This window comes from Podarcis muralis, chromosome W, assembly GCF_964188315.1.
Source record: "Podarcis muralis chromosome W, rPodMur119.hap1.1, whole genome shotgun sequence".
NCBI lineage: Eukaryota > Metazoa > Chordata > Lepidosauria > Squamata > Lacertidae > Podarcis > Podarcis muralis.
Genome location: NC_135674.1, coordinates 27,488,543 through 27,509,901, shown reverse-complemented (window position 1 = coordinate 27,509,901; position 21,359 = coordinate 27,488,543). Strand labels below are relative to the sequence as shown.

Below are 21,359 nucleotides of genomic sequence, written 5' to 3'. Positions count from 1 at the left end.
CATGCTATGTGATCTGATGGTGAATTTGGGGTGACCCAATGCAAAGATCCTGAGGATCCATGTGGATCCATGCTTTTTAACCACATTTTGCACCATTGCAGCCCCAGGCAACAATGGGTGCGTGATTTTGGGGGGGCAGGCTGTAGCCATGGACATGCTATGTGATCTGATGGTGAATTTGGGGTGACCCAATGCAAAGATCCTGAGGATCCATGTTGATCTATGCTTTGTAACCACATTTTAAGTGGGGAGCGAAGGAAAAACAAAGAAGGGACATGAGAGGGGTGTGCAGAGAAGCAGCTGGCTAAGAATGCTGGAGAGGGATTTAACGGGTGGGAGAAAAGAAAGGCAAAAGTTCCCCCCCAAGCCAGCCATCTCTCTCTCTCTCTCTCCCTCCCTCCCCCCCCCTCTCCCTCTCCCTCCCCCCCTCTCTCTCCCTCTCCCCCAGCAGCACCGGAGCACAGAGAGGAATTAGAAAGAACGACACTCTGCTTGCCTGGAGGGGAGGGGCTTTCCCTGCTCTTTGTTCCGTTTCAGCAATCACAGCAACGAAACAGAGGAGGGTGGGCAGTAAGACCCTGAGGCAGAATGCAGGAAAGCAGCCACTTCCTCTTTTCAGGTTTCCCTTCTCCGTGACTCACGATTTGACTTTTGCCTGATTTTTGGGCTCCAGGGACCACACATTCGCTCTATAACACGCACAGACATTTCCCCTTCCTTTTTAGGAGAAAAAATCTGTGTGTTATAGAGGGAAAAATACGGTACACACTACAAGTGTCAAAATTGTCTTTTGGAGAACAATAGAGATATACAGCACTTTTCATTGTTTTGGGGTTTTTATTTTTCTGCTTTGTGCTTAACAGGCAAGTGAAATTACTAGAGATTATTCATCAGCACCTCATTCAGATTAGGCACTTAAGAAATCATACTTATTATAAGTGCAAAAAAAATATTCTCACAGGTATGTGTATACACACACACACACACACACACACACTGATATATCAAATTAAGGATCCAGTAAACAACACTGTCCAAAATAATCTCTTCTCATGTGTACATTCAAAATGTAAACTATATCCATAGACAGAAGATTTGGGGGTACAGGACATGACTTGCTTTTTAAAAATAGTTTTCTTTAAGTGCTTTCAAGGCCAAGTTCCCATGAAGAGTCTCCGTCCTCCTCATAAGATGAAAGAGAACTGAAGTTGGGACCTGGGGAGCAGCAGGCACACACTTTCATAATGTCTGCAGACAAAAGAGAAGAGAGGCTGAGTTTGGTTGCTTAGTGGCTACCAGGCAGTAGTCACAGGGCTCTGGACTGCTTTCCCTCAACCCAGTTTTAGCAGCTGCTTTCCTTTCAAATTCATTTTGCCTTGAAAACTTGTTCCTGGGTCGGCTAGCAGTTCTCAGGAACTGTTCTCTATGTGTCTGTAGCGACAATATGCACTATCACCACAGAGGGCATTTTCACTCTCCTCCTCCTCCTCTTCTTCTTCTTCTTCTTCTCAACAAAGGATTTTTCCAACACAAGTGCAGATAAAGGGTGTGCCATTTTTGTTTTATCAGCTTTGACCCGCTGCCTGAAGCAGTGCTTTCAAGTGTCTTAGAACAAAGGTTCAAACGAGTAAATTCTTATCACCTGCAGGAGGAGGGCAGCACTGAGTGTTTTTCTTCAGCCCATTGAGCAGATCAGGCCCTCCAAAGTAGGGTAGAGAGGAAGGAAGCCAGACCTCCTGCAGCAAATCCATCAGGGTCACAGCCCATCTTCCATTGAGAGAGGTTTGCAAATGTACAAACTCCAACAGAAAAACTGCCTAGCCACCATACCAGTGGTAGCTGCCACAACGTCCTTTTTCCCTCCTCTGCAACATAGTAAACTTATTCTCCCTGGCCTGTGCATTCCTCTTGCTGGGACACTATTATCTACTGTTGACATGATTATCTCTGTTGGGCAGGCTGTTGAACTCTATTTCCTCTAGTATTCTTTCTAAGTGTTGAATTAACACCCGCTTTTTAAACCTAAGAAAAAGAGAGAGGGAGAAGGAGAGCAATTTAATGTGGGTTCTGCACTTGTCTTCAAGTTCCCCCTCTGAAACGAACAGTGACCTTTGCATTACTATGCAGAAATTATGGAGGGACAGGGCTGACACACCTGCCTTTGTGTTTGAAAACAGATAAGGCCCATCAATCTACAAAATAAAAGGCACACCCCACCATTGAAGGCAGCAGTTTCAAAGAACATTTGCAACATATGTAAGAAAAATACAGGCCACCATCAAAACATGTACACTTATTTGTTCAAACTTGGGGCTTGTCATCTTGATACAAACCTTGCTGCTTCCTTGATAGCAAATTCAATGAAATATTTTTGAATTTCCACAGGGCCTTGAACTTCTTCAAGGAGAGAGAAAATTCTTTTGTAATCTACAATTAAAAAGAAAGAAAGAGTGAGATCATTGTAGTGTTGGCAAGGCCATCAGAATCTCCCCTCCTTTCTCTTTGCTTGATTGATTTTAGGCACTGGCCTGCTTTCTCAACTGTCCCACAATGCTATCAGTTAACCATGGTGGAGCCTTTGCTCTTTCCAGATTATCAGTGTCCTCCTGAAGGTTGTGCCTTTTCTCTCCTGGGGTTTTGCTGTTTTGTGCAGGATCTCATGGGGCTTGTTTGGTGATAAAGAGTCAGTCTGATGCCACAACTTAACTCCCCTCTTCTACTAGTAACAATTTAATAAAATCAGAGTTGGAAGGAACCATGAGAGTCATTTCGTCCAACCCACTGTAATGAAGGAATCTCAAGTAAAGCATCCATGACAGATGGCCATCCAACCTCTGCTTAAAAACCTCCAAGGAAGAAGACTCCACTACCATTCATGGGAGTCTGTTCCACTGTCAAACAGATCTTACTCCTAGAAAGTTCTTCTTGAATCTTTCAGAATCTTTCTTGTAACTTGAATCCATTGGTTCGTATCCTAGACTCTGGAGCAGGAGAAACCACAAGCTTGCTCCATCCTCCACATGACAGGCTAAACCTACCCAACTCATAATGCTTGGTTTCCAGACCCTTGATCATCTTGGTCCCCCTCCTCTGTACAAGTTCCAGCTTGCCAATATCCTTCTTAAATTGCGTGCCCAGAACTGGACACAGTATTCCAGGTGTGGTCTGACCAGGGCAGAATAGAGCAGGACTAATACTTCTGTCGATGCAGCCTAGAATAGTATTAGCTGTTTGCTGCTGCATCACACTGTTGACTCGTGTTCAGCTGGCGGTCTATTAAGACCCGTCGATCCTTTTCAGATGTACAACTGGCATTTGTGCAGCTGGTTCTTCCTGCCTATGTGTAGAACCTTACACTTGTCCCTATTAAAGTTCATTTTGTTAGTAAGGGCCTAATTCTCCAATCTGTTAAGGTCATTTTGAATCCCAATTCTGTATTCTGCAGCATTTTCCTGCCCCCCTGGCCCCAGTTTGGTGTCATCTGCAAATATGATGAGAAGCCCCTCAATTCCTTCAGCCAAGTTGTTCATAAAGACACTGAACATTGATCGGACCCGGGACAGAACCCTGCGGCACCCCACTTGTCCCTTTCTTCCAGGATGACAAGGAACCATTAGTGAGCAGTCTTTGGCTTCAGTCAGTCAACCAGCTACAAATCCATCTTGTCCAGCCCACAGCATTCCCCTGATCCACCAAGCTAGTTACTCCATCAAAAAAAATCTCTCTGGCATAACTTGTTTTTGAGAAATCCACTTCTTCTAAGCGCTCACAGACCTACTGTTGAATGGTCTGTTCTGTTACCTTTTCTGGTATCGATGTCAAGCTCACTGGACGGTAGTCACCTAGGTCTTCTTTTTCCCCTTTTTGAAGATGGGGACAACATAGACAGAGGCTCCAAGATTACATCCGCAAGTTCCTTTAGTACCCTTGGGTGCAGCTCATCAGGCTCTGGAGCTCTGAATTCATTTAAAGTAGCCAGGTGTTCCCTTGTCACCTCTTTTCCAACGCGGGGCTGCAATTTCCTCCTCTCTCCTTTGTAACAGCACCCACCACATTAACACTGAAAGTAATTTTCCTGAAAATTGGAAAAATTACTTTCTCTAGTTGTTATGTTCTAGGTTTCTAAATGTGAAGTCCATTATGATGTGCGACTGCTGCAATTTACAGATGAACTCTACAATTTATTAGTTATTTTCTGCCTATTCTAAAAAAGGGATCCTTACAAATTTTTAAAGGTGCAAAGTGAGTCTGCTATCATAATGCACCTCAACTGAAAATAAGCTACATCAAAATCAATGACGGTTGTTTCCAAGTCATCTGGCTCAGGACAGAGAGCAGACTGAAATACCAAGAGCTTCATCAGATCCACCTTCCATTTCACACACATTAAACATCAGAAATGATTTTGCCCCCTCTATATTTGGTAGGGTGGCGGCAACAACACATGACCTCCCTTAGGATGACTCCAATCCCCTTGCAACACTTACCTCTCCCAGGCTTGCGAACCTCCTTCATAACTTTGATTCTGAGAACTTCATTGTTCCCTTCAAACATACTGGGCATTATTTTCACGGTTCCAGGTACAGACTTCACCAATAGTTTTTGTTCCTCTGAAGACATACTGTAATTTACAGGTCTGCAAACAAGGGAGTTGGTAACAGGCCTATGGTCCAATCTATCCTCCTCAATGCAATTCAGTTCACTGGGCAAAGAGTCCACATTGTTTGGCAGGTCATCATCTGTCAGGGCTGCTGGGAGCGGGGCAATCAGGTGCATAGTCAGCCCATCCCCGTGCTTGTCCAGGGACTGGAAGTTCTCTACTTTCTTCTCACCATTGCCATCCTGCACTACATTGCTTTTTGCATCTGAAAAAAACGAAACAAAAACAAAACAAAAACGGCTTCGAACTTAGCTGCAAAAAGCAGCTGAAGATCCAACTTCTAGTAATGGGAGCTTAAAAATAAGTGCAGAGAGTAATTTCATGGTGGAAACTTAATCAGAGTCAGGGAACAAAACTAGCTAGGCTACACTTAAATAGCTCTTTTACAGTGGTAGGATGCCTTTAGTTCACATTTATAGCAACTAACACAGGGAAAGTTCCTGTGCATCATTCCCCCCCCCTTTAAGTTCTAATGGCCTAGGATCAAGGTATTTGAAGACCCCCAACCCACACCACGTCTCTTGCTCCCATGCAAATCAGTCCAGAGTTTTCTTCAGAAGCTCAGCTATGGGATCCCATCAAGGCCCTTTTGGGACAGCAGAGGCTCATCTGTGGCACTCTTTCACTTAAATGGTTTATCTGGTGTACCAAATTTGGTGGTGTTTTGCTCTAGATGAACACTTGTCTTGTCCTGACAGCTTTACTGCTGTTCTAAATCACTGCATTGAATGGGTGTAATCAGCCTTGAATTTTATACTGAAAGGCAGGATGGAAGCATTTCAGATAAGTATGAGAAATGGACGCCAAGACACAGCTAAATCGCCTTGATCTCTTGGTAAGTTTTGATACCACCCATCCATGGCTCTGTAGGTTGGGCGTAGGGAGCAATACAATGTCCTATCTGTATGCAGGATCAGTTCCAGAAAGTAGCAAAGGGGGGAGGGTCTGCTCAATCCCACAGCACTTAATCAGAGCATCATGCAATATTGTCGGTATGGTGATTTAACACCCAGCTCCATTTCTCTCTGGCATCTAAGTCTGGGGAAGCTGGAGTGGTATCTGGATTCAGTAATGGGATGGAAGAGTGCTGATAAGCTGAAGTTGCATACTGACAGAGATGGGAAGCACTGCGGGATAAATGGCTCCCAGATCCAAGAAACTGATGTTCAACCTATTCTGGATGGGGTTGACCCCCATGAAAAAACAGGAAGTAGTTCCTCAGTGGCACTGGAGTGCCTTCTACTAGCTTTGGATTAGAGGACCTGGAAGCTTGGTGGGGCCACACCATCAAGATCAAAGATAAGCCTGTGCCTGCTCCCACAGCTTGAACTGACAACCAGCCACTGAGCTCCCCCTTCTGAACATGTGTGTAGAGGATGTATATTCTGGTCACTCCGCAGGTCTCAAGTTTTTTTATTAGTTTTACCTTTATTTCAACTTTGTGTTAATCGGTTTTAACTCGCCATATCAATATTTTTATGGAGTGGAGACCAAAAGACAGAAGTCTGGATTTTATCTGCCTTTGAGATCTGTTTTTAATTACTCTAAGACTTGCCCATGAAGGAAGTCACATAGCATTTTTCAAATAGGTGTAGTTAGTTGTCTCATAAACCCTGAAAAGCTTCATTTGTCTGTAAAGTGTCGGGGTGGTGAGACATGACGCTCTCTACCTATTAATGCTGTAATTCACAGTTTGTATACAGACAACTCCCCATTTGTGCATGTTCAGCATGCACCATTTTCAGCACCAGAAGGGGGAGCAACAGGGTGGGGTGAAGGGCAGAGCAGGGTGGGTTGACACATATGGTGCCTCAGAATGCAATCCCCACATAATAGGGCTGGGCAGTATCTACTTTCCAACATCATAATACTGTATATTGCCAGCTGAACTTTGCGATAAGGCATTATGATGTCAGAAAGGAGGTGGAGAGGAAGAAGGCAATTGCTGGCCACAGAGACGATTAGCATCAGTGTGCACAGCTTTTGCCTCTTCCCGGAAAGGCCTGGTGAGTGGCACTGCCCTGGGTGGAGTGCATCAGCTGGGGTGTTGCATGGCATGGCACTCTGGAGGCGCCAACCTCCCTCGAACCGCCCGCAGTGCCTTGCCCTGAGAATAGTTTTATTTTCCAGAGGAGGAAACAAAGGAACAGGCAGGCAAGCCCCACTCCTGAGGCCTGCAGCTGGGCTGCAGAGGGAGAGAGTGGGCGAGCATCAGGCGACCTGATTGAAGTGCATAATGCTGGATGTGAGCGGGGCTGGGAATTCGCAATACACTGCCTGTTGGAAATTTTGAAATCACTGCTTTATGATGATTCAAATATTTCAAAATATCTAATGCAGTGGTTCCCAATTAACTAATTACTGAGGATCCCCTATTTTTCAAAAGTCAAACCACGGGCCCCCTACTTTTGAAAATTTTGATGACTCTATGGTAGTTACCTGTGCAAAGCACCTTTTAAAGAAAATGTGGGGTGGCCCCTAATAAGCAAAGGATTTTAGGTATACTTAAAAAAACAGACATAAAATTTGTGATATTACAACATGTTAAAACGCAAGTGGCGTTTAGAGTAACAGCAGCAGTAAAAAATATATATATTTGAAAATACTGTGGAGAAGATAACACAGAGTAACTATAATACATAGAATAATTTGGAAAATTAGGGAAACCATGGAGGAATTGGATGGGTGGGGTGGTTGAGTCCAAAGTTAAATGATTGTAAGTTGGAAAATGTCGTCGTAACCCCCCCCCCCAAAAAAAAATCTGTAAATAAATAGTTGTTAAAATAAATAAATAAATAAATAAATAATTCTAAATACCTGTTGGAAATGTAAGGAACTCAAAGGGACATTTTATCATGCTTGATGGAAATGTAAAAAAACAAAGTAAGAAGGATACAAATACATACACTGATACAGAGAATTTTGACGATTGATTTTCAAGTGAAGCCAAAACTCTTCCTGCTGGGACTTACAGATATACAGTTAGAAAAGGACTATGGAACTTTGTTACAATATATTATAACAGCAGTCAGACTTTTATAGGCACAAAGATGGAAGGACCCATTATTACCAACAATGGAAGAATGGCTGTCATAAGTAACGGACTTGGAGAAAAGTCATTGTTAACACTTACTAAGGATTAATCTCTCATAGATTTTTTGCATGGAAAAGAAAAATATGACATTCGGATTTGAGGACTGAAAATGATGTTTGTTTATAGAAAGTGGCTTTGTTGGGTATTACATTGGAGTGGATAAAGTGAATATTGTTTATATATTTACTATGTTCATATATGTTTATATATAGAAAACAGACCAAGAATCGTAAGGCCCTTACCTTCTGAATTGTGTCTCCCCCCCTTTTAACCTCTTTTTTCTTCCCCTTCTTTCCCCTCCCCTCCTTCTCTTTATGTATTTATTGTATTTAAACCAACGTTTGAGTTTCGACAAAAAAGAGGAACAGATATTTTATATTAAGTTCTGTTTTTTTTTACAGGAGGTTGTTAAGGGTGAGCCATATGTGCTCTCCTACGTACAGCAGGGGAAACACAGGCTAAGATGGGGTCATAACATCTAGGTAAAAAATGAAGAGGCCATATCCACTGACCAAATGTTGAATCTTAGAATAAGCCTCCTAGAGAAAGAGTCATGTAATCCTCTGCAAATCAATATGTTGTGGATCATCTGGGCGCTTACTGTTACACTAATTCCCATCCTAAGTCATGCAATCACTCTCTGAGTTGGTTTGACATGGGATGTAGACAAGCGAGACAAGATCTTCATATGCTTAGCAGGCAGGTTTATATTGGCTATGCTAATGTACAGGAGGTATAATTAAAGCCATGGTTTTCCCAGTAGTGATGTATGGACGTGAGAGCTGGACCATAAAGAAGGCTGATCGCCGAAGAACTGATGCTTTTGAATTCTGGTGCTGGAGGCGACTCTTGAGAGTCCCATGGACTGCAAGAAGATCAAACCTATCCATTCTGAAGGAAATCAGCCCTGAGTGGTCACTGGAAGGACAGATCCTGAAGCTGAGACTCCAGTACTTTGGCCACCTCATGAGAAGAGAAGACTCCCTGGAAAAGACCCTGATGTTGGGAAAGATGGAGGGCACAAGGAGAAGGGGACGACAGAGGACGAGATGGTTGGACAGTGTTCTCGAAGAGACCAGCATGAGTTTGACCAAACTGCGTGAGGCAGTGGAAGACAGGAGTGCCTGGCGTGCTCTGGTCCAGGGGGCCACGAAGAGTCAGACACGACTAAACAACAACAATGTACAGGAGACTGCCCAGTGCTTTGTTCTAAATCATCCAAGACAGAAATATTCCATTGCCCCCAAAATATATTCATATGCCAGTTTTTTTAGATTTGACCTCTGCCTTAAAAAAAAAAAAGAATCAACAGAGAGATACTCTGGTTCAAATTATGAAGGTTGGGGATGGATAGATAGAAGACTGTTGCTTTTAATCAAGGTTTTGCATACTGGAAATATAGGAAAAGTCTGAATAGGCAAGGAAGGTCAGCTAGCAGCAGAAATAGACAATGATTGGTGTAAGGCACGGTTGTCTATTAACCCATTTTTTGTTTAATATATACGTGAAATATATTATTGCCCATCTGTGTGGTAAACACCACATTTCCTGTGTCCATAGGCCCATGAAATTTGAACTTATTGCTATACAGATGATATGCTTCTGTTATTCTAGACCCGAATTGGCATATGGAGGCTGCTGAAATTGTTTGGGGATGCATATGAGGAACAGCTTTATGTGAATCACTCAAAGACTAAGAACAGGCTTCCTCAAACTCGGCCCTCCAGATGTTTTTGGCCTACAACTCCCATGCTCCCTAGCTAGCAGGGCCAGTGGTCAGGGATGATGGGAACTGTAGTCTCAAAACATCTGGAGGGCCAAGGTTGAGGAAGCCTGACTAAGACTTTGGCTGTCATCCACCTAAGCCTAAGCTGTTTTTGGATGCCCACTGCCTGGAAAAGGTTAATAGATTCAATTATGAGCTAAATCAGGCAGGGTTGCCATATTTTGAAGAGCAAAAAAGGAATTGACTTTTTTCTAACATCAAAATCATTACATCCCTTTACTAGCCAATGTGACATTGATATTCCCATTATAGCTGATCACTCAGCAGTAATGCTGGAATATAATTTATCTAAAACCCAGGAAGGTGTGAGGAGATGGTATTTTAATATATCATTATTAAACGAAAAAAATTTCATTCAATATATAACCCAAGAAACACAAATATATTTTAAAAATAACTACAAATCTTCAACGTCAAGACTGATGGAATGGGAAGGATATAAAGCTTACATCAGAGGGAAGATAATATCCTTCTGTGCCAACAAAGCTAAGCTGCAAAGATTAAAAGAAAAAAAAATCTAAAAATTTCTTTAAAAACACTATATGTCAAATAACCCATCTAATGCTACATATGAAAGAATACAACAACTAACATTAGAACTGAATAATATACTAGCTCAAAAAATTGAGTTCAGCCTACTAAGTCTAAGACAAATATATTGGGAACAGGGTGAAAGACCGACAAAAATTCTAGCTAATCGTTTAAAACAAAAGAAAGCGAACCAAATAATACCCTTAATAAGAAATGAAAATAACATTGCAGCAACCTCATCAATAGATATCAATGACTTTTTTTAATTATCCAAAAAATTACCGTATTTTTCGCCCTATAGGACTCACTTTTTCCCCTCCAAAAATGAAGGGGAAATCTGGGTGCGTCCTATGGGGAGAATGCAGGCTTTCGCTGAAGCTTGGAGAGCGAGAGGGGTAGGCTGCGGATAGTAGCCTGCTTCCCGGAGCGCCGGGCGCGCTGAAAGCAGAGCTCCCAGGGCTTCGGGAACACATCTGCAGCCTACTTCCCGGAGCGTCGGGCGCCCTGAAAGCAGAGCGCCCGGCGCTTTGGGAACACACCCACAGCCTAGGCAGCCCTGCGGGAGGTCCCCGCAGGGCTTCCCACGCTGCGGATAGCAGCCTGCCGTCCGGCGGGCGGGGCACCCTGAAGCAGAGCACCCCGCGCGCCGGACAGACATCCGCAGCGTGGGGAGCCCTGCAGGAGTTCCCCGCAGGGCTCCCCACGCTGCGGATAGCAGCCTGCTGCCCGGTGGGCGGGGCGCCCTGAAGCAGAGCGCCCCTCGCGCCGGGCAGACATCGGCCAGCCCCACAAGCTCAGGGGACAGCAGGGAGGCGCAGTGCCGCCATCCCGCTGTTCCTCGACCTGGTTCGGTTGCCCCGACCTGCTTTTTTTTTTTTTTTTTGGGGGGGGGGGAAATAAAGGAAAATTTTTTTCCTTTATTTCCCCCCTCCAAAAAAAACTAGGTGCGTCCTATGGGATGGAGCGTCCTATGGGACGAAAAATACGGTATATGAAGGGCCGGAAAATATATCAGAAGATGAGCTGGAAAACTTCTTTCAAGATATTAAAATACCAACTATTGAAGAATATCAAAAAGATATGCTATCAGCACCCCTAAATATATCAGATATTGAGAATGTAATAGAAACAATGGGAAATGGGAAATCACCTGGACCAGACGGTCTTCCTATAGAATGGTATAAAATATTCAAAAATCTACTAGTCCCCAGACTTCTAGAAGTCTATGAGGAAATAGCTCATAAAGGTATATCTGCTACAACATTCAATGAAGCTTTAATAATAATTATACCAAAACCTAACAAAGACCCTATAAATGTGCAAATTATAGACCAATATCATTAATGAATGTTGATGCAAAGATTTTGAATGTAATATTGGCGGAAAAATTACAAAAGGTTATTCAAGACTTGATACCTAGTAATCAAACAGGTTTTATAAAAACAAGACAAGCCACAGACAATATCAGATTAACAATAGATTTGATAAATTTAAATAAAGATGAAGAGGAGTTTATGATATTGTCATTACATGCAGAAAAGGCTTTTGACAGAATATATAAAGAATTCATAGGGTTTGTGTTACGTAAATTTGGTTTCCCTATAGAATACTGTAATTGGATTAAAATGATTTATAAAAAACCAACGTCCCGGATTGTTACAAATGGAAGAATTTCGAATTTGATTAGTTTAAATTGAGGAATGAGACAAGGATGTCCTCTTTCTCCGTTATTATTTAATCTCTGCCTGGAACCATTAACAAGAACAATAATTCAGGATGAGCATATCAAGGGTGCAAAACACAACAAAGATAATTACAAAATTGTATTATTTGCGATTTGATATCCTTTTATTTATTACAAAACCAGAAGATACAATTCCAAAAATTATGGAGAAAATAAAAACCTTTGGCAGAATATTGGGATATTCTATAAATTGGACAAAATCAGAGATTTTACCAATTGGGCCAAGGGCTACATTGTATAGAAACCATCAATTTCAGATATACAAAGACTTTATTAAATAGTTGGGTATAATGATTTCATCAGATATAGACCAAATTGTAAAATTAAATTTCAATCAAATTATGAGATTACTTTTGATATTGAAAGGTGGGGACCTCTAAACCTTTCCCTTTGGGGAAAGGTTAATGTCCTCAAAATGACTATTGTTCCAAAGCTTTTATACATTCTTAGAGGATTACCAATACATATTCCCAAATTTTACTTCCAAAAAATAAATCAACTATTTAGATCGTGCCGGTGGGGTACAAAGCCACCAAAAATATCACTACATAAAATGCAACTTCCAACTAAGGAAGGTGGCTTTGGTCTCCCAAATCTGGAACTATATCACCAGGCCTACCTGCTGAGTAAGACTAACGATTGGAGAGCTAGCAGGAATCCCAATTGGGCTACTCTCAAATATAGTTTCTTTGAACCTCTTGAAGGGTGGACTAAACTCGGCTCTAATTTTATGAAATATCCTATTATTCTGGAGACTATTAAAGCACCTATAAAAATTTGGACGAATATAAATAAAAATAATAAGGATGACCCTTATCAGCATGAGAAATTAACAATATGGGCCAACCCAAAATTAAAAATTGGAAATCAAGTACCGTATTTTTCGCTCTATAGGACACTCTTTTTCCCTCCTAAAAAGCAAGGGAAAATGTGTGTGCGTCCTATGGAGCAAATGCAGGGGGGAGGCAGGCGGGAAAAGCCCCCAAGAGCTGCACACAAGCTCCGTGCGGCTTTGCTGCTTTAAATAGTGTAGTGCAACATTTGATTCAGAATATTTTTTTTCGTGTTTTCCTCCTCTAAAAACTAGGTGCGCCCTATGGTCAGGTGCGCCCTATGGAGCAAAAAATACGGTAATAATTTGGCAAAATTGGATAAAAAAGGTATTACGACATTGAATCAATTAATTGATGAAAATTACACATTTATGGAATATTAAGACCTTGCAAGTAAAGTATGGATTAACCAGTGGAACACAATGGCAATACATCCAATTGAAACATATGTCGGAAAGGAAGTTTTGTCCTGACGCTATAGCAGCATCGGAATCACCCATGCTGCTACAAGATTTAATTTCTGCAACAAAAACAAAAACCTCTACACTTGCACTATATAAAACCCTACTTAACAGGAAGAAATATGAGTTAGAATATTATAGACAAAAATGGAGTGAAGAGTTAGGGGTACCGATAACAGATGATATATGGGAGTCAAGTATAAAATCATCAGAAATAGCCTCTATGGATCTAAGACTAAGACTTATTCAGCAGAAAATAATATTCAGAGTCCACTGGACTCCAGCAAAACTTTACAAGAAGAAAATAACAAATGCAGACAACTGTTGGAGATGTGGAAGTAAAAATGCAAACTTAGTACATATGATGATTAACTGCCCAATGAGAAGATCATTTTGGTGCAAGGTGAAGAGATATATAGCAAGAGTAATAAAAATAAATTGTTATTTAGGGGAATTAAATTTAATTCTAAATTATATACTGGAAACGTGGGAGATTACAAGGGGTCAAAAAAAATGGATGTACCGTGCCATATTAGAAGCAAAAAAACTTGTTCTGATGAATTGGAAGAGCTGCAAAAAGATTCCATTGAGCACATGGATTGACAATATGGACAGACTAGCCACATATGAACAAATTGCATGTCGACGCAAATTAAGAATGGATAAATATGAAGAAATCTGGAAGGAATATTTAAGCGATAAGGTGGACGGTGGTGGGAAGTAGGGGGAGGAGAGGTGGGGAAATATTGTTACAAAGGTGTAGTCATAGGTATATCAGTACTTAAATCTGAAATGTTAAATTGTGTTATTAGTGTTACTGCGGTTTTTGTTGTATGTGTTTTTGTGGTGATGGTTATTATTGAAAAAACGATTAAATAAATTTTAAATAAGAGCAAAAAGGGACACATTTGCTGACTTCTACTTTTAACTATGTATTGCTGTGACGACTCATTTTAAATACCCCTACTATAGAAGCTGTGATATATTGGTAGTAGCAATTAACTTTCCTTTTTCATGTGTCATATCCATTTCTTTAAAGGGGCAGTTCAACCATGGCTTCTTCTTTTGGGGCTAGGTAAAGGTAAAGAGACCCCTCACCATTAGGTCCAGTCATGACCGACTCTGGGGTTGCGGCGCTCATCTCGCTTTATTGGCCGAGGGAGCTGGCCTACAGCTTCTGGGTCATGGGGCCAGCATGACTAAACCCCTTCTGGCGAACCAGAGCAGCGCACAGAAACGCCGTTTACCTTTCCACCAGAACGGTACCTATTTATCTACTTGCACTTTGACGTGCTTTTGGGGCTACAGAGAGCCAATCTGGGTGAAATAATGAAACTGGCAGTAAACTGAGACCTTGTGCCTGTTTGTTGGGTCACCAGGGCAGGGGGGACAAGCATTAAGCTGGGCAGAGGGTGGGAAGGCATTTTTTCCTTCCAAAGACTGTGGTAAGAGTTAACTCTTCCTAAGTTTTTTTGCCCTTCTCTTGGGCTTGGGAGGAAATTACAGGCCTTGGAGACTAAGTGACGGTTTGGGATAATGGCAGGGCTTGATGAAGAAATCTCAACCTTCCCCAGGGGATGCTGTGGCTTTAAATGATTCAGAGGCAATCTGGAGGGTTTCCTCCTTGCTCCACTTGCACAAACGTCTTTTCCCAGTTCCAGCTGCATTGCCTTGCTTGCTTTCTCACCTCCCAGGACCTCCCCTGCCCTTTTTCAGCAGTCCTCTCCCCCTCTCCCGCACTCCGTTGTCTGATTAAAGAGAATGAAGTGGGGAAGTGGGGGTTACAAAGTTCTCACTTTAAGAGGGATCCTGTAATGATGAATTGTTGAAACCTAGCAATCGATTAGCTGGCTGCTGCAGAGCCCACCATGCTGCTGAAATTGCCTTGCCAGCTGCTGGCGCTGCTTGCAAGTGGCTGCCTCGGCCACTGGAGTTTCCCTGGCAACATCAGCACCTGCCTGATGAACCCGAATAAAACAAGTGGTGGAAGAACAGAAGAGGATACTCTGAGATTGTGGGACTAATAGTGAGACTTTTAATATTAAATTTACATTATTTGATTTTTGGACTATACTTATGTGGATATATACTGGTCTCTCTTGATCTCCCTGGAGTAACGTTTTGTCTGTTAGACAAAGAAATTGAAAGTCATAGTGGGGGGAAGGGAGAGACACCAGGTGACATCTAGGGGTAAATATTTGAATTACAATGACTGAATAACCTTCTTTTTGCTCTTCTTGAACATACGCTCCCACTGGTGGACAAAGTAATATATTGTGATATATAAGTTTTTAAAATGTCAAAAATGGGGAAAAAATTGTAGGAACTCCAGGAGATAGGAGACCGTCCAAATAAGAAGAAATTAAAGATTTGGATAACTTATGGCTAAAAATAAAAGAAGAATTTAAACAAAATGAACAACATATTGATAAAAAGTTAGCAGAGGTACAAGAAACCTTGGATAAGAAAATAGAGGGAGTGGTGGGGTAACTCTCAAATAAAATTAAAGACTTGATGGTTCAGTCCAAGACAGTGGAGGAATCAGTGAAAATAACTCAGAAAGAAGTTAAGGAGACAAGAAAAGAGACAGATCAGATCAAGGAAGAAGTAACAGAATTGAGCAATTGGCTTTGATGGAGATGCGTCAGAGGCAGATGAAATTAAAATTCAGAGGTGTAGCAGAAGAGGCAAATGAAGATATAAAATAAAAAATGATTAAATAATTGGCAAGATGGATGGACCTTAAAGAACATGAAATTGAGTAGTCAGCTGAGAATGCATTTAGAATAAAAGTAAGATCAGCAAAGACTAAATAAAAAAAATTACCTGGAGACTGATTGATGATTTTTAACTCATTAGAGATGAGAAATGCAATTCTGAGAATGAGTTATAACAACAAACTACTCATAGATGGATGACCAATCATAATTTTTAAAGAGATCCCTACCAGATTTTTACGAAAGAGAGATGGTTATAAACAATTAGTGACATTGTTGAAGAAAAATGGAATTCAACACAGGTGGGAATTTCCTGAAGGGATCTCTTTTTATTACAAGGACAAAAGATTTAAATTAACTGATGCTCGGGAAGTTAAGAAATTTTTAAGAAGATATGAGAAGGAACTAGGAAAGATGGAGGTAAATACTGTTGGCCCCAGATTTGCTGGACCCGATCACGGCCTAGAGGAGGAGAAAAAGAAGAAGGAAAGAAATAAGGAAGAAGAGGAAGGAGAGGGAGAAGGAGAAGAGGAAGAAGAGGTGGAAGAAGAAGGTACTGATAACAAAGCCACTGGGTTGACAGATTAGAGAAATGGCATTGAAATTGATAACCTGGAATGTAAATGGACTTAATGACAAATCTAAAAGAAATAAAATTGAGTATGTTTTGAAAAGATGGAATTTGGATAGAAACAGACACATTTTGATTAATAAAAGGTTGGGTAGAGAATTTATAACTTCAGATGTAAATAAAAAAGGAGTGGTTTTGTATATAAAAGAGAAACTTGAACCTAAGTTGATCTCCAAAGATGAGGAAGGGAGAGTGATTGTGGTCCAAATAATGCTGCAAGGTGAGAGATTGATTGTGGTGGGACTCTACTCACCAAATGAAAATAAAGGGGCAATTCTTTGGAAAACTGGAGGAAAGATTGATGGAATTTATGGATCAGAAAATAATAATAATAATGGGGAATTGTAATGGAGTGGTGATGCCAGAGTTAGATAGAACGTCGAAAATGAAAACAACAAAAGAGGGCAAACTTCCAAAGACGTTTTTTGATTTGATTGACAATGAGAGGTTTTCTGATACAGCAAAATAGCCTCCCCCCAAAAAAAGAAAGAGAAAGAAAGAAAGAAAGAAAGAGGAAATCCTGACTCATCTCATGGAAAATGAGAAAAAAACTATCAGTAAAACCAAAAGATGAACAAATAAAACAAACTATCAAGAGGTTGGAAACTCAATTCTCCATGTTGGTGAGCCAGGAAGTGGAATGGAAGATAAAATTAATGAGACAGAAGAACTTTGAATCAGCAAATAAGACTGGGAAGTTACTAGCTTGGCAATTAAGGAAACGTCAAAGTCAAAACATAATTAACAAAATAAAGATAGGAGAACAACTAACTGACAGAAGATCAAAAAGAAATAAGGAAAGCCTTTCAAGGATTTTATAAGGAACTATATAGGAAAGAAAAGCAAGATATAAAAAAATAGAGAGATACCTGGAAATACATAAAGGAAAACAGATCCCATTAGAAAAAAGGGAACAATTGAATACACCAATAACTATACAAGAGATTCAAAAGGCAATAAAGCGAAGGAAACGAGGTAAAGCTCCAGGACCTGATGGTCTCACTGCAAAATATTATAAAACTCTTAGTGGACAGTTGACGCTTTGGGAGGTGATTGAACAATATTTTGAAAGGAGGAAAGATACCAAATACATGGAAAGAGGCACATATAATGTCAAGAACTTTAGACCAATATCGTTGCTAAATAATGATTACAAACTATTCACAGACATTATGGCGAATAGACTAAAAGTAATTCTAAACGAGTTGATTCACAAAGACCAAGCAGGTTTTTTACCTGGCTGACAATTAAGAGATAATGTAAGACATATTGTTGATATACTAGAATATTTGGAGTTCAGAAATGATAAACCAGCCGTACAAATGTTTATAGATGTGGAAAAAGCATTTGACAACGTTTCTTGGCAATTTATGAAAAAAAAAGTATGGAGATGATGGAAGTGGGAGGATCCTTCCTGAGAGGAATTGAGGCAATCTACTCAGAACAGAAAGCAAAATTGATTGTGAATAATGTTTTGACAGAATATTTTGACATCACAAAGGGTACCAGACAGGGGTGCCCACTGTCCCCATTATTGTTCATCATGGTACTTGGAGGTATTAACTAATAGTTTGAGAGAAACATCAGAGGTAAAAGGTATCAAAATAGGTGCAAAGGAATTTAAACCTAAGGCCTTTGCAGACGATTTGGTGTTAACATTAGAAGAACCCCGATTGAGTGTCAAGAAAGCAATGGAAGAAATTGAGGAATTTGGGCAATTGACAGGATTTAAACTGAATAAAAGCAAGACAAAAATGGTGGTTAAAAATATGGGAAAGAATGAGATAGAAATATTGGGAAAAAACTGTGGAATTAAGGTGGTAAAGAAAGCAAAATATTTGGGAATTTGGTTGACTGCAAAGAATATTAATTTGTTTAATGACAATTATCAGTCGGTTTGGAAGGAGATTAAAAGAGACCTGGAAATATGGAACAGGTTAAAGTTGTCAATGTGTGGTAGAATATCAGCGGTCAAAATGATTGTATTACCTAAGATGTTATTTTTATTTCAAACGATCCCTATAATCAAAGGCACAGGACAATTCAAAGAATGGCAGAAGGTACTTTCACGATTCATATGGCAGAGGGAAAAACCAAGGATAAAATTTAAATTACTGATTGATAAAAAAGAAAGAGGAGGATTTTCAGTACCACATTTAAAACTTTATTATGAAGCATCCTGTTTATGTTGGATAAAGGAATGGATAACATTGGAAAATACAGATTTGTTAGACCTAGAAGGATACAACAATAGATTCGGATGGCACTCCTATCTCTGGTATGATAAAGTGAAAGTGCACAGAGGATTTACAAACCATGTGATAAGGAGTGCTCTATACGAGGTTTGGGATAGAAACAAAAATTTGTTGGAAAGGAAAACACCGTGGTGGATATCACTGGTAGAGGTACTAACAGTAAAGAAGTTGAATATGAAAGGGAGGTGGGCTACTTACGAAGAGATCTTAATGAGAGCAGATAAAGGATGGAAATCGAAGCCCTATAAGATTTTGGGTATAACACTGAGTACGATGCTTGGGTGAAAATGTGGAATGAGAGTTTAAAATTTACAGCATGTACTGCCTTAAAAGAGAATATTATGAAAATGATGTACTGCTGGTACTTAACACCTGTTAAATTAGCAAAAATGTATAGGATGAGCAGTAAAGTATGCTGGAAATGTAAAGAGAAGGATGAAGATTTTTACCACATGTGGTGGACATGTGAGAAATTAAAACAGTTTTGGGAACTGATTTATAACGAAGTGAAAGAGATACTCAAGTATACTTTCCCAAATATGCCAGAGGCTTTTTTGCTAGGCTTGATGGGAGAGGAAATAGAAAAAGCAGATCAAAGCATATTTATGTATGCCACGACTGCTGCTAGAACTTTGTTAGGCCCAAAATGAAAAATACAGGAATTACCAACAGTGGAGGAATGGCAGTCGAAGATGGTGGATTATGCGGAACTAGCAAAACTGACCTGCAGGATCCGAAACCAAGAGGAAACAAAATTCCAAAGACATTGGAGTAAATTTATGGATTATCTAAATACAGTGGTACCTCTGGATGCAAATGGAATCCATTCCGGAGCCCCGTTCGCATCATGAGTAGAGTGTAACCCGCACCTGCGTGGGTTGCGATTCGCTACTTCCACGCATGATGTCATTTTGAGCGTCTGCACATGCGCGAGCAGCGAAACCCAGAAATAACGCGTTCTGTTACTTCTGGGTCGCCGCGGAGCGCAACCCAAAAATACTTAACCTGAAGCTACTTCAACACAAGGTATGACTGTAATAACTGTAGAAATTTGAAGACTCCAGCGGACTGAAATAAATCTTATGATATGGACAGGATATAATAAGAAACTGCAAAAAGGAGATTGAAATAAGAAAACCGGTTGAAGGGAGGGAGGGAAGTCAGTGCTCAGCAGTGTGTTGGGTAAGGAAGTGGGTAGATGATTGTTGAAAATTTGTTGAAATGAAAAATCAATAAAAAACATTTAAAAGGGGGGGGGGGGTCCACTCGGGACTTTGTGGAAAGCATGGTCTCCATGGGGCTGTCCCTGAATGAGTTTGGCCCAACCCATAGCCACGGACATGCCTTAGACCTGGTGTTCTCCTCTACGGACGTGGGTAATCTGACACTAAGTAAAAGTGAAACAAAAGAAGTGCTATGATCTGGTCACTTCCTGGTGCAACTAGACTTCTTCACAACCCTTCCCCTCTGCAGGGAGGTGGGATTGATTCAGATGGACAACCCCTGCCACTTAATGGATCCAGATGGTTTCCAAAGAGTAGTAGGGGATGTTTTATCCCATGCTGATGGCTTTTTAGCTGATTCCCTGGTGGCCCACTGGAATGTGGAGCCCAGAACTAGATAAACTAACAGGAAGGATTCGAAACCGGTGGGACCAGAAATTAATGGAAGACTGGAGTAAATTTACGGACTATTTGAAAAGTATTTGTGAAGATCAGACGACGTTTGTAGGTTTGCAAGACGTTTTGTGAGGAGCATTATTGGAAGTATTGCAAAAATATACATAAAGGAATGTGGAGCCCAGACAGCCCCACGGTTTTCACCAGAGCTGAGGGTGATGAAACAATCACCGAGATTGAATCGGACCAGACACGGGATAGAGCTCAACGTCGAGCCTACCAAGTGGCAACAGCAACGGCGAAGAGGACTTTCTTCTCTGCCTCTACTGCATCTGGAGAAAACAGCAAGATACTTTTTCAGGTGTTTCACAATCTAATGGAACCACCCCAAGATCTCCCACAATGATTTTACAAAGTTCTTAGCAGATGAAGTCGCTCAGATTTGGAATGAGGTAGACTCCACCATGGGAGCAGGGCCAGGGTGGAAGAGTGCTAGGGTCTAGTCAAGTTGTATGGGATCAATTCCAATCTGTTACCTCCGAGGATGTGGACAGGCTGCTTGGATGAGTGAAACCGACCACCTTGTGAGGAGAATCAGAACTTACAGGGTTAAACAGTTCTGTGTGACGTCTCTGCTTACTGAGGTGTGGTTTCTTTCACATACGGGAATCTTTGTGTGTGAGTTGCTTTCACTTTTCGCTGATGAGCCAGAGAGAATGTCTGCTCGATCTCCCGGCTGGTTTATGATGTTCTGCTGTACATGATTAAAGCCTTCTTAGATTAGCAAGAAGCTTGCGTACGGACTATGCGTATTGCACCTACACAAGGCACACACCACTGCTGCGATACTCTGCTTGGAGCCAGGAAGAAGTCTTGCTGGACGCCATTCTAACTCCAGGCACCTGTCTCCTTGATCCATGCCCATCCTGGCTCATAAAAGCGAGCCGGGAAGGGATGGGCGATGGGCTCCGTGAGGCGGTGAACACTTCCCTCTGTGAGGGAGCCTTCTCAGACCTGCTGAAAGAGGC

General features: G+C 41.1%; 1 protein-coding gene across 4 annotated transcripts in view; it reads right to left on the bottom strand.

Moving 5' to 3' along the window:
* Nucleotides 1-817: 817 nt before the first annotated feature.
* LOC144326385 (integrator complex subunit 6-like) overlaps nt 818-21,359 on the bottom strand; it is a 118,914-nt gene continuing 98,372 nt past the window's right edge. For 2 of the 4 annotated variants that reach the window (XM_077922947.1, XM_077922949.1), the window contains 3 exons: nt 4,488-4,865; nt 2,334-2,427; nt 818-2,022 (listed from right to left, as the gene is read on the bottom strand). In XM_077922947.1, coding sequence (XP_077779073.1) covers nt 1,923-2,022; nt 2,334-2,427; nt 4,488-4,865 — 572 coding nt within the window. In that variant the 3' untranslated portion in view covers nt 818-1,922. The remainder of the gene's footprint in view (nt 2,023-2,333; nt 2,428-4,487; nt 4,866-21,359) is intronic. The other 2 variants (XR_013391497.1, XM_077922948.1) reach the window with 2 other exon arrangements.